Source organism: Mizuhopecten yessoensis, unplaced genomic scaffold, assembly GCF_002113885.1.
Source record: "Mizuhopecten yessoensis strain PY_sf001 unplaced genomic scaffold, ASM211388v2 scaffold11129, whole genome shotgun sequence".
Taxonomy (NCBI): Eukaryota; Metazoa; Mollusca; class Bivalvia; order Pectinida; family Pectinidae; genus Mizuhopecten; species Mizuhopecten yessoensis.
In genome coordinates, this window is record NW_018408894.1 from 803160 (window position 1) to 816539 (window position 13380).

General features: G+C 36.5%; 1 protein-coding gene across 1 annotated transcript in view; it reads left to right on the plus strand.

The window, feature by feature from the left end:
• The window catches only part of LOC110466300 (metal transporter CNNM4-like), a 36883-nt gene extending 29656 nt beyond the window's left edge, over positions 1 to 7227 (plus strand). Inside the window, exons 6-7 of the mRNA XM_021522710.1 lie at positions 3573 to 3653; positions 4188 to 7227. Coding sequence (XP_021378385.1) covers positions 3573 to 3653; positions 4188 to 4726 — 620 coding nt within the window. The 3' untranslated portion in view covers positions 4727 to 7227. The remainder of the gene's footprint in view (positions 1 to 3572; positions 3654 to 4187) is intronic.
• Positions 7228 to 13380: the final 6153 nt, after the last annotated feature.

The window sequence follows — 13380 nt, forward strand, 5'->3', positions numbered from 1 at the left end:
TACATATTTGTGTCACACATTTGTATCATGCTTCCTATATACAATGTGTGACAGACAGTTACCAGATGTAGCTTGCTATGTCAGATGGACATATGTTGGACAATCATTTTTTGAATAAATGAGGTTGATTCCACCCCTGAGGCCTTTATAATGTATCTCCTCCTAAAAACCAGAGAGGATTTTAACCAAATTTTCTTACCATATCTATCTTAATGTTGTTGTATCTCTACACTAGCACTATAAGATACTTGGAACATGTTGTGTTGTACATGTGTAACACACTACATATTTGTGTCACACATTTGTATCATGCTTCCTATATACAATGTGTGACAGACATTTACCAGATGTAGCTTGCTATGTCAGATGTACATATGCTGCACACTTAAATCTTCTCCATGTTGTGTTGTACATGTGTAACACACTACATATTTGTGTCACACATTTGTATCATGCTTCCTATATACAATGTGTGACAGACAGTTACCAGATGTAGCTTGCTATGTCAGATGGACATATGTTGGACAATCATTTTTTGAATAAATGAGGTTGATTCCACCCCTGAGGCCTTTATAATGTATCTCCTCCTAAAAACCAGAGAGGATTTTAACCAAATTTTCTTACCATATCTATCTTAATGTTGTTCTATCTCTAGACTAGATTTAAAAACATCCTTTCCTTACCATATCTATCTAAATGTTGTTGTATCTCTACACTAGCACTATAAGATACTTGGAACATGTTGTGTTGTACATGTGTAACACACTACATATTTGTGTCACACATTTGTAGCATCCTTCCTATATACAATGTGTGACAGACATATACCAGATGTAGCTTGCTATGTCAGATGGACATATGTTGGACACTTAAATCTTCTCCATGTTGTGTTGTACATGTGTAACACACTACATATTTGTGTCACACATTTGTAGCATCCTTCCTATATACAATGTGTGACAGACAGTTACCAGATGTAGCTTGCTATGTCAGATGTACATATGTTGGACACTTGAAGATTGGTATAAGTATGTCTGACATATGTTGGACACTTGTAGATTGGTATAAGTATGTTGGACATATGTTGGACAATCATTTTTTGAATAAATGAGGTTGGTTCGACCCCTGAAGCCAGGGGGGCAGGGACCTGAAGGGGAACATAGCTAAATTTGCTTTAAATTGCATCTCCTCCTATATGCCAGAGAAGATTTCAATCAAATTCAGTCTGAAGCATCAGTCGGAAAGGGCAATCCTTTCTTAGATAAATGAGGTTGATTCCACCCCTGAGGCCTTTATAATGCATCTCCTCCTAAAAACCAGAGAGGATTTTAACCAAATTTTCTTACCATATCTATCTTAATGTTGTTGTATCTCTAGCCTAGATTTAATAACATCATTTCCTTACCATATCTATCTTAATGTTGTTGTATCTCTAGCCTAGATTTAATAACATCATTTCCTTACCATATCTATCTTAATGTTGTTGTATCTCTAGACTAGATTTAATAACATCATTTCCTTACCATATCTATCTTAATGTTGTTGTCTCTAGACTAGATTTAATAACATCATTTCCTTACCATATCTATCTTAATGTTGTTGTATCTCTAGACTAGATTTAATAACATCATTTCCTTACCATATCTATCTTAATGTTGTTGTCTCTAGACTAGATTTAATAACATCATTTCCTTACCATATCTATCTTAATGTTGTTGTATCTCTAGACTAGATTTAATAACATCATTTCCTTACCATATCTATCTTAATGTTGTTGTCTCTAGACTAGATTTAATAACATCATTTCCTTACCATATCTATCTTAATGTTGTTGTATCTCTAGACTAGATTTAATAACATCATTTCCTTACCATATCTATCTTAATGTTGTTGTCTCTAGACTAGATTTAATAACATCATTTCCTTACCATATCTATCTTAATGTTGTTGTATCTCTAGACTAGATTTAATAACATCATTTCCTTACCATATCTATCTTAATGTTGTTGTCTCTAGACTAGATTTAATAACATCATTTCCTTACCATATCTATCTTAATGTTGTTGTATCTCTAGACTAGATTTAATAACATCATTTCCTTACCATATCTATCTTAATGTTGTTGTCTCTAGACTAGATTTAATAACATCATTTCCTTACCATATCTATCTTAATGTTGTTGTATCTCTAGACTAGATTTAATAACATCATTTCCTTACCATATCTATCTTAATGTTGTTGTCTCTAGACTAGATTTAATAACATCATTTCCTTACCATATCTATCTTAATGTTGTTGTATCTCTAGACTAGATTTAATAACATCATTTCCTTACCATATCTATCTTAATGTTGTTGTCTCTAGACTAGATTTAATAACATCATTTCCTTACCATATCTATCTTAATGTTGTTGTATCTCTAGACTAGATTTAATAACATCATTTCCTTACCATATCTATCTTAATGTTGTTGTCTCTAGACTAGATTTAATAACATCATTTCCTTACCATATCTATCTTAATGTTGTTGTATCTCTAGACTAGATTTAATAACATCATTTCCTTACCATATCTATCTTAATGTTGTTGTCTCTAGACTAGATTTAATAACATCATTTCCTTACCATATCTATCTTAATGTTGTTGTATCTCTAGACTAGATTTAATAACATCATTTCCTTACCATATCTATCTTAATGTTGTTGTATCTCTAGACTAGATTTAATAACATCATTTCCTTACCATATCTATCTTAATGTTGTTGTATCTCTACACTAGATTTAATAACATCATTTCCTTACCATATCTATCTTAATGTTGTTGTACCTCTACACTGTATTGCGTACTATAAATGTCTTAAGGTAATAGGATTATTGTGTCGCCATATCTCAGTTAAATTTTTTCAAATTTTGTAGTTATATTGCTTTGAAGTAAAGAAAAATTTTCTGCCACAAAAAAAAATATAGATTGTCAGAATTGTGAGGATTTTAAATGGAAATCTATGTAAAAATGAGTGAATTTTGAAAAAAAATGAAACACGCAATGTTTTGCAAAATAATGTCAATCAAAATGATACTGACATCGATTAGTATTGCATTAATGTATATCAATTTCAAAAATGCTGAAATTGTGTAAAATTAATTATATATAAATGTATAAAAATTGACATTTTATAATAAAACCATATACACATAGTAATTGCAGGTAAGAGTTATCGTTCTTGAAAAACTTCACAGTAGTGAAATAGGTAGCCGGTTTCCTGAAGGACAGAACAACGGACGCATGTGACTCATTAATTAAAAAACAACTGAATTAATGCCTGGATTGCTTTGAAATACTTTAATATTGAAAGAACACACTGTTCTGTCAATAATAAATCTACAATATTCATCAGTTTAATATTAAACATTAGAATATGCAGAAATTGTGATACTGTCTCCCTACATTGGGTTTTCAACTAGGGATGTACTTCCTACTTCCGTTTAGCAATACACTCCTATGACCTTAAATGTCTGAGAACATGCTGTTTGGTAAGCATCACCTAGTTATTTTACCCTTTGTTCATATTCCAGGCCATGTGGAGGTGAGTGTAGGCTTTGAGAAGATGTGCTTTAATGGAGGACCATTTTCTTTCTACGGAGTCCAGGCTTTAGGTGAGTACAACTGTAATTAGGGACACAGTAGGGTATAACATATACTTGTCTTAAAATTTATTTTCTAAGAGAATGTGCTCCCATTTCATTTTTGCCAATTCCACTCTTAAATGAGTGTGTGAGTTTATCATGGGGATACAATTATTTTCAGTGAAGTTCAAATTTTGCAAAAGCAACTTTAAAGTGAAATAATTGCAGTATAAATTTGATTTAAAGATCAGAGTGCAAAAAGCTGGCAGACATATTTATTGAGGCATGCATCATTTAAGGATTCATATGGTGGTGACGTTTTATAGGGTTTGTACTGTTGGGTGACTCTGACTTAACAAACATACACAGCGTAGATCACAATATCCTGGTACACACTTAATATCTGGTGAAAAGGTAATCTGACACAAATAACTTGTGTTCAAGTAAACATTAGCCGAGAATATATGGAATACCTCAATATATTTTTTGAAAACATAGTCTGTTTTGATGTGCCTGTCGTTGATATAAATAGAGTGTTATATGTTTACCTGTATTTGTATACAGACGTGCCGGAGGGGACGGTGACACCAGATAGTAACACAGACAGTGTGTATGTAGAGCATAAACCATACATTCCTGACTTCACCATCCGCGCAGTTTCACCTTTACTGTTCATCAAGATAGGACGAGGCCACTACATCGCCGCTCGTCGAGCCACTCTCATGGGAAGGGCCAAGAACAAACTGGCAAATGCGGAGGACGAAACGTTCAAAAGAGAATGGAAAAAGGCGACCTTGATTTCCAATGCTAGTTCCTCTGATACTATGCTTCGTCACAGCTCCCCTGATATATCCAAACCTTCGATGGCTATCAGCGAGGCTAGTCGCACTGCCAGCTCTGGCATGTCAAACTCCAAGCTGTCACACACTGATAGCAAGGACTCAGGTTGGAGCTTCCCTTCAACAGACGAGAAGGGGGGAGCCTGCAAAGACCCTGAAGTCAAAGTGGAGGCTAAAGTCAGTTTAGAGGAGGAAAACGAGGAACATCATCCCTCGGATGAACAAACATACTTAATTGACTCAAAGAATGAAGTTGTAAGCTAACAACCTACACCCATATGGGATCAGATTAGGGTCCAGACTTTACAGAGTCTTCTCATATCATCATTCAGTTTATGGCTTTACACATCAGCCTATAGTCTGCTGAAACACAATGCATAACATTTACAAGATCAGTGTGCATCATAAACAAACAAAGGCATTGATAAGACTTTAGTCTGCAATACTGGTCCAACTCATCTGGCCAAGCAGCCTTTTGCAATCTCTATTAGCTTGGTACAAAGGCTTTGTTTCATCTTGTAAACTAAATGTTTAATCATATAGGTAATAAAAATATTTTGATAAAATCCTGGATTTGGAAGAGGTGCTGAAATTCAGAAGAGTTTGTCCTCAAGGATACTGTTAGATCATATTTTGGTGTATGTTACAAAAGGATGTGAACCTTGTTTGAGAGAAATGTACGGAGTGACCCTATGATCCCATGTGGGATTGAGATGTTATTGTTATGTAAATATTCCAATCAGTGAGCTTTTTTTTTATTAATATTTGTTATAGTTTATACTCCAGTTCAACAATTTTTGTTTTCAAATGAGATTTTTGATGCTGGCAGCCTGCTTCTTGATGTGTGATGACCTCAAATCGCTAAGGGAGATAACCTATATTAACAGTCCCTTTTTTATTTGAGGACATTGTTGTAAGTGAAGAATATAGAGGTTATTGAAATAGATTTATAAAGCTAAAAGGGAGATAATCTTACATTTTTTTCATTTCAGGATATTGGTATAAGTGAGGAACTTATATAATTATTATATGTTATAAATAGATTTCTAGCTGATAGATTCGGTAACTTACCTACATGTAATATCAATAAGTTTCTTGGAAATTGAAGCTTTTTAAATATGGCACATTCTACTTAATGCTGCTAGACAGCCTGACTATTTCCAGAGTATGATTAATTTCTCTGCATCCATAAGATTTCTTAGATGACCTTTCTACAGGTTATGATAAGTGGTTGTTAAATATATTTAAATCTGCTGTTTGAAACACTTTCTAATTTAGTCTGAAGTATGTTATTCAATTATCCCGTTAGTAGAATGAGAATATTTGTTTTTATTAAATACATGTAAATGATGTACAACAGTACCTAGATCACTGACTATTCAGACAATTTTCTCAACAATGAACACAACTGTATAAAGATAAAGTATCTCTAAGATAACCTGTGATGTATAGCGTGTTTACCAGTATTAGCTAGTGTATCTGACCATAGGGAATGTAATAGTAGTCTCTGGTCCCACCACAGTATATGGGCTTTATAGTAGCTACAAGTCCCACAACATGACATGGGGCTTTACTGTAGCTACAAGTCCCACCACAGGACATTAGGCTTTACTGTAGCTACAAGTCCCACCACAGGACATGAGGCTTTACTGTAGCTACAAGTCCCACCACAGGACATGAGGCTTTACTGTAGCTACAAGTCCCACAACAGGACATGAGGCTTTACTGTAGCTACAAGTCCCACAACAGGACATGGGCCTTTACTGTAGCTACAAGTCCCACCACAGGACATGAGGCTTAACTGTAGCTACAAGTCCCACAACAGGACATGAGGCTTTACTGTAGCTACAAGTCCCACAACAGGACATGGGCCTTTACTGTAGCTACAAGTCCCACCACAGGAAAACAGGCTTTACTGTAGCTACAAGTCCCACCACAGGACATGGGGCTTTACAGTAGCTACAAGTCCCACCACAGGACATGGTCTTTACTGTAGCTACAAGTCCAACCACAGGACATGGGAATGTAATAGTAGTCTCTGGTCCCACCACAGTATATGGGCTTTATAGTAGCTACAAGTCCCACAACATGACATGGGGCTTTACAGTAGCTACAAGTCCCACCACAGGACATGGGCCTTTACAGTAGCTACAAGTCCCACCACAGGACATGAGGCTTTACTGTAGCTACAAGTCCAACAACATGACATGGGGCTTTACTGTAGCTACAAGTCCAACAACAGGACATGTGGCTTTACTGTAGCTACAAGTCCAACAACATGACATGAGGCTTTACTGTAGCTACAAGTCCCACCACAGGACATGTGGCTTTACTGTAGCTACAGGTCCCACAACAGGACATGAGGCTTTACTGTAGCTACAAGTCCCACCACAGGACATGTGGCTTTACTGTAGCTACAGGTCCCACAACAGGACATAAGGCTTTACTGTAGCTACAATTCCCACCACAGGACATGGGGCTTTACTGTAGCTACAAGTCCCACCACAGGACATGGGGCTTTACTGTAGCTCTACAGGTCCCACAACAGGACATGAGGCTTTACAGTAGCTACAAGTCCCACCACAGGACATTAGGCTTTACTGTAGCTACAAGTCCCACAACAGGGCATGGGGCTTTTCTGTAGCTCTACAGGTCCCACAACAGGACATGAGGCGTTACAGTAGCTACAAGTCCCACCGCAGGACATGGGGCTTTACAGTAGCTACAGGTCCCACCACAGGACATGAGGCTTTACAGTATCTACAAGTCCCACCACAGGACATTAGGCTTTACTGTAGCTACAAGTCCAACAACATGACATGAGGCTTTACTGTAGCTACAAGTCCAACCACAGGACATGAGGCTTTACTGTAGCTACAAGTCCAAGTATATGGGCTTTACAGTAGCTACAAGTCCGACCACAGGACATGGGGCTTTACTGAAGCTACAAGTCCCACAAAAGGACCTGTGGATTTACTGTAGCTCTACACGTCCCACTACAGGACATGAGCCTTTACAGTAGCTACAAGTCCCACCACAGGACATGAGGCTTTACTGTAGCTACAAGTCCCAGTATATGGGCTTTACAGTAGCTACAAGTCCCAGTATATGGGCTTTACAGTAGCTACAAGGTCCACTACTGTAATTGACCTAATAAGTTCCCACATCTTATAAAGAAATATCAATCATATCACAAAATAAGAGAAGTCCAGCGAGGGGAAAGGCTAGTGAAGTTTAACATATATCAACATCACATGGCAGGATCATCTTGTCTGTTTGAACATGAATTTACATGGTAACCATCCCCGTTAATGTCCACGCCAGTTTTGCATATTTTCAAGCACCATGGGTACTTATTAGGTCAAATACAGTTATCAAAAACTGTATTATGTATATGATGTGATAAAAATAGTAATGTAGTTTAAAATTTATATATGATTAAAACTTTGTGTTAAACATAATGTCCTTGTGATGGTAGTTAGTATTAAAAAAATTACACAAAGCAAGAATTTTTAGCTCTTCCAACGACTGTTTCTTGGAGTGAAAGTACTATTGAGTCATGGTTTGTGTTTTTTCATAGCATTTATATACCTGTTGTATACAATTATAATTCTTTGCTGACAAACATACGGGCTGTCATTGTAACACACAGGAGTACACTTTATGGTAATAACTAACCAAGATGACAAACTTGGCTATTTTCAATTGACGTCTACAAAAACAATTGAAAAAATGTACCATATAAACTCTTGTTAGTGTAACAAGAAGGTCACAATGTTCTCACGATTCAATGTTATCAGAGTGGCTAAAGTTTAACAGATTTGCAGAATCAGGATGAAGGGCCTTGAGTAATATTCCCCGGGTCTGAGATAAGTCTCGCATACATGGTGAATACAGAACCCGAGTTACATACTGCTGTACAGGGTATGGTGAGTGTATCAAAGCAGTATCATAGTCATGCTGACTACTATTTGGACATTTTGAGGTTTGATTGTATATGTAAGTGCTGGAGTGCAATTTCAGAAATGTTCATCTAGTATGATAAAATGTTTCTTTCGCAGGCATACTGTATGAATCATATGGCAGGCTCTTACCAAGTATGTATTAATTAGAATATTTGAAGTCTCCTGGCCCAAATGAGGTAAAAGACCATCGTTGGATGCAAGCTGTTGTCAAATTAAAGGTCAACATTTTATAATGGACAACAAAGGTCTTAGAAATAATCTACAAATCTCCTTCAATTCTTCACTCCTATAAGGTCCTGCAGGGCCATGGGATTTGGCCAATGGATACCTTGGATGGAGTACTACAAAGCTCCTCAAATAAAGGACCTTAACTTATTTTCAAAGTCATCCGGGCCAAATCTGTTAAAATTTTGAACAAACTGCATTTAAAGATGGCACCAGCTGATACTGACACCAGCTGATACTGACAAGGGAAAAGGTCATTCCAAGAGGCATGGCTGATTTTGTTTTTCCATGCAGGTATGAAAATGAAAAATTGTCCAATGGAATCGTAGTACTTGGAATGAAAACATGAAAATAATTACTTAAGTGCATTTACATGGTCTGTTATTTAGCGCAATGTTGTGAGGGCTGAAGAAATCTCAGATTTGAGGACATGAGCAAGGTGTTGTTGTTGTTGTGTTATGTTTGTATTCTGATACAGATTCTATATGTTTATCTGTTGTACTTGTTATCCTTGTGTGTATCAGGATTGTATCCTATTGAAGCTGTGCATACACTTTGTGTGTACATCTGCTTTCAGCCATACATACAGGTTGTGTGTATGTGTTCTATCAGCGATGCTTGTACTGTGTGTGCATAATGTCCATGTGGTTTGAGCCGTACATACAGGTTGTGTGTGTGTTCTATCAGCGATGCTTGTACTGTGTGTACATAATGTACATGTGGTTTGAGCCGTACATACAGGTTGTGTGTATGTGTACTATCAGTGATGCTTGTACTGTGTGTACATAATGTACATGTAGTTTTGGCCGTACATACAGGTTGTGTGTGTGTTCTATTAGCGATGCTTGTACTGTGTGTGTACATTATGTACACACAGAACAAGCACAACTGTAAAAACACACACACACAACCTGTATGGACAGCTCAAACCACATGTACATTATTTACACACAGTACAAGCATCACTGATAGTACACATCCACACAACCTGTATGTACGGATCAAACCACATGTACATTATTTACACACAGTACAAGCATCGCTGGTAGAACACACACACACAACATGTATGTACTGCTCAAACCACATGTACATTTTGTACACACAGTACAAACATCACTGTTAGTACACATACACACAACATGTATGTACGGCTCAAACCCCATGTACATTATGTACACACTGTACAAGTAGCGGTGATAGAACACACACACAAAATGTATGTACGGCTCAAACCACATATACATTATGTACACACAGTACAAGCGTAACTGTAAGTACACACACACACAACCTGTATGTAATGTGTTCTATCAGCTATGCTTGTACTGTGTGTACAAAATGTACATGTGGTTTGAGCAGTACATACATGTTGTGTGTGTGTGTTCTACCAGCGATGCTTGTACTGTGTGTACATAATGTACATGTAGTTTTGGCCGTACATACAGGTTGTGTGTATGTGTACTATCAGCGATGCTTGTACTGTGTGTACATAATGTACATGTGGTTTGAGCCCTACATACAGGTTGTGTACATAATGTACATGTGGTTTGAGCCGTACATACAGGTTGTGTGTGTAATGTGTTCTATCAGCTATGCTTGTACTGTGTGTACACAAACATGTCAAAAATATAACAATTTTTGCTGTGTTTGTATTAAATTAAAAATGTAGTTTCTTATAATGTGACCTGGAACCTTTTTATTTTTATTTTATTAATTCTGTTCTAGGATGAAAATGTCAGACAAAACCCCATTTTTATCAGATAAATGTCTCCCTAAAAATGAAAATAACTCTTTAAGTCAAAATTGAACAGAACTATATCTAGGTGATTTATTATTAGAAAACTCAAATTATTAGTCACATTAAAAAAAATGTTGCAATATTTGCGGGTTATTATAAAAATCAATGTTTGTTTCAGAGTCACATGGAAGAGCGACCCACTTGATATAGCTTAACTCTGTGGTGAAAATAGCAAATGATATCTGATCTACAACCTCCAATAGTGGAACCTCTATCCACTCCTCGCCCTCACTCCCTCATCCCTACCCCAACTTTTGGGGCCCACCAAAATTCGTTTCTTTGAAAAACATTTTAGTATTGATATTTTCAAGTAATATTATTACCTTCAAAGAGTCCTGATAAACCCACACCTCTGTGTAAGTAGTTTTTACATGGAATAGATATTCAGACTCTTTAAATTATCACAGGACATCGGGCAAAGTTGCAATAGTTCATGGGTTTTTTGTAGTCTGCACTCACATTGGTATTTTAGATCACAAACACAAAAAAAGCATGTACAATGTCACACATTTCAGATTCTATACATTGTTACATATATTAATACTGTTAACATTTTAAAGGCGAATTTGCTATATGCAAACTATTACATCCATTGTTTTATTTATTAATAAGTAGTTGCAGACTTTTAAAATCTAAATTTGATCTTTACTGTTATTACTCTTAAGTAAAGTGTAAAATAATATAGAATTTTTTCATGTTACAATTGAAAAATAAACAGCACTGGCAAAAACTTATTATGTCACACAATATAGGACTTTCTAAATCAAAGTTTAGTATTCTATGTCTTTTTTTTCATAAAGTTTCCCACAGAACTGCTTGCATAAATTAATATTTTTGTCTTCAATTCAGACATATTTTAAGATAAACTCCCTTTATGTTGCTCAGACTTCAAGTGGAAGGTTTTTTAAATAGTCAGATATGGTGAACTGTTGGAATGATTGGAATGAAACTTTTTCTAATTTCTTAATTAAATTTAAACTTGAATTAACAAATAGCTATTTAGCTTCCCTTTAGATATCAGATACGTTGATGACTGTTGTGGAGGATAACCTGTCCTCCAGTCAGAGGGGATCCCAATTATATCTTGATGAACGTGTGAAAGACAGATGATGTTTTTTCAAAATGTGACACTTTGGTAAACATTTGTTAACACATTGAAACTGGAAAGTATGGAAACCCCTTTATCCTCCCTGAAACCCCCTTTATCTTCCCTGAAACCCCTTTATCCTCCTCTGAAACCCCTTTATCCTCCCTGAAACCCCTTTATCCTCTGCTGAAACCCCTTTATCCTCCTCTGAAACCCCTTTATCCTTCGCTGGAACCCCTTTATCCTCCGCTGAAACCCCCTTTATCCTCTCCTGAAACCCCTTTATCCTCCGCTGGAACCCCTTTATCCTCCTCTGGATGGGGTAACATCACGACACTCGATTGAGTCGAGTCATGTCAGTGGCTTGCTAGCAATCATCTTCATGATGCAGGGAGAATGCTTTTCTCTGCAAGCCCGATTTTTAAGAATTGTAAGGAAAAAAGTCAAGTCTTGTTGAATGGCCAGTTTATTAAGTGCCATCTTGAAACCCAATAACTACATTGCCCAACATCCTAAAACTTCCAGGGGTTACACTCACTTATATTCTCTGCAACCCTAGACTATGTCATTGCAAAATTAAAGGCATGTAGTTAGCTATTTGATTGGTTTCAGCTGGAAAAAAATATCAATCGCTGGGCTTAAACCTCTCCCTACAGAAAAGCAATGTCCGACTTTAAAACCAGTCAGTTCTACCGTTACTCTTCAGTGCTATTCTTTTAATGTAAATCATATACTAAAACTAGTGTACTTGTGTCATCCACAAGGCACTGTATACAGAGTCTTCAATTTCATCATGACATATTTCAAGGTGCAGAGAATGTGAGTGTAGTAACCCAGGGAGTTTCAAGGATGATTGTCGGATTGCTTGTTATCGTTGTTAGTTGTAGTCAGACCTGCTGGAGAGATATAGTTTGCAGAGTTTCCCCGGGGAATCTGGTTGACCAGGTATGATGGTAAATCGGTATAACCTAACCTCATCTTGTAGGCACTGTTTTCCTGATATTAACTATCATTATATTCCAGGGCCTTGTTGTTCAAACAGAGATTAGCTAAATCAATGATTAGCACAAATTTTATTTAATCATTTTGTATCTTTAATCACATCCCTAACTGAGTAAAAAATTTCCAGATAGCAAATATTTAAGTGCAGAAAAATTACATACAAAGCTTTTTACCTTGTATGTTGATCAAATGATTAGAGGTTGAAAACTAGCTACTGGTAAACAGTGATTAAGGTAATCACCTTCTACACCAATGGGCCCTGGGTGATCTAGTATATGGCCAGGCTTTACTCAGTGTAAAAAGAGGATGCGTACATTTTTGAACCTTAATGCAGTACAATACATGATAACTCTCTTTGTGTACTTTACAAGTTATAACATAAAGTCACAATGAAAGTGAAAATAAAAAATGGTATTATTATTTGGGTTTTTAGCTCACCTGGCACAAAGTGCCAAGTGAGCTTATGCCGTGGTGCGGCGTCCGGCGTCAATATTTTACTTTAAACGCCTTCTTCTTAATAACCAAAAGGCCTAGGGTGATGATATTTGGCCAGAAGCAAACTGGGATGAAGGGCTACAAAGTTTGTTAAAATTAATGACCTTCACCCATTTTCAAGGTCACAGGGGACAAATATGTGAAAAACTTTAAACATCTTCTTCTCGATAACCAAACTGCTCAGGGAGATGATATTTGGCCAGTAGCATGCTTGGGTGAAGGGCTACCAAGTTTGTTCAAATGAATGACCTTCACCCATTTTCAAGGTCACAGGGGTCAAATATGTTAAAAACTTTAAACATCTTCTTCTCGATAACCAAACTGCCCAGGGAGATGATATTTG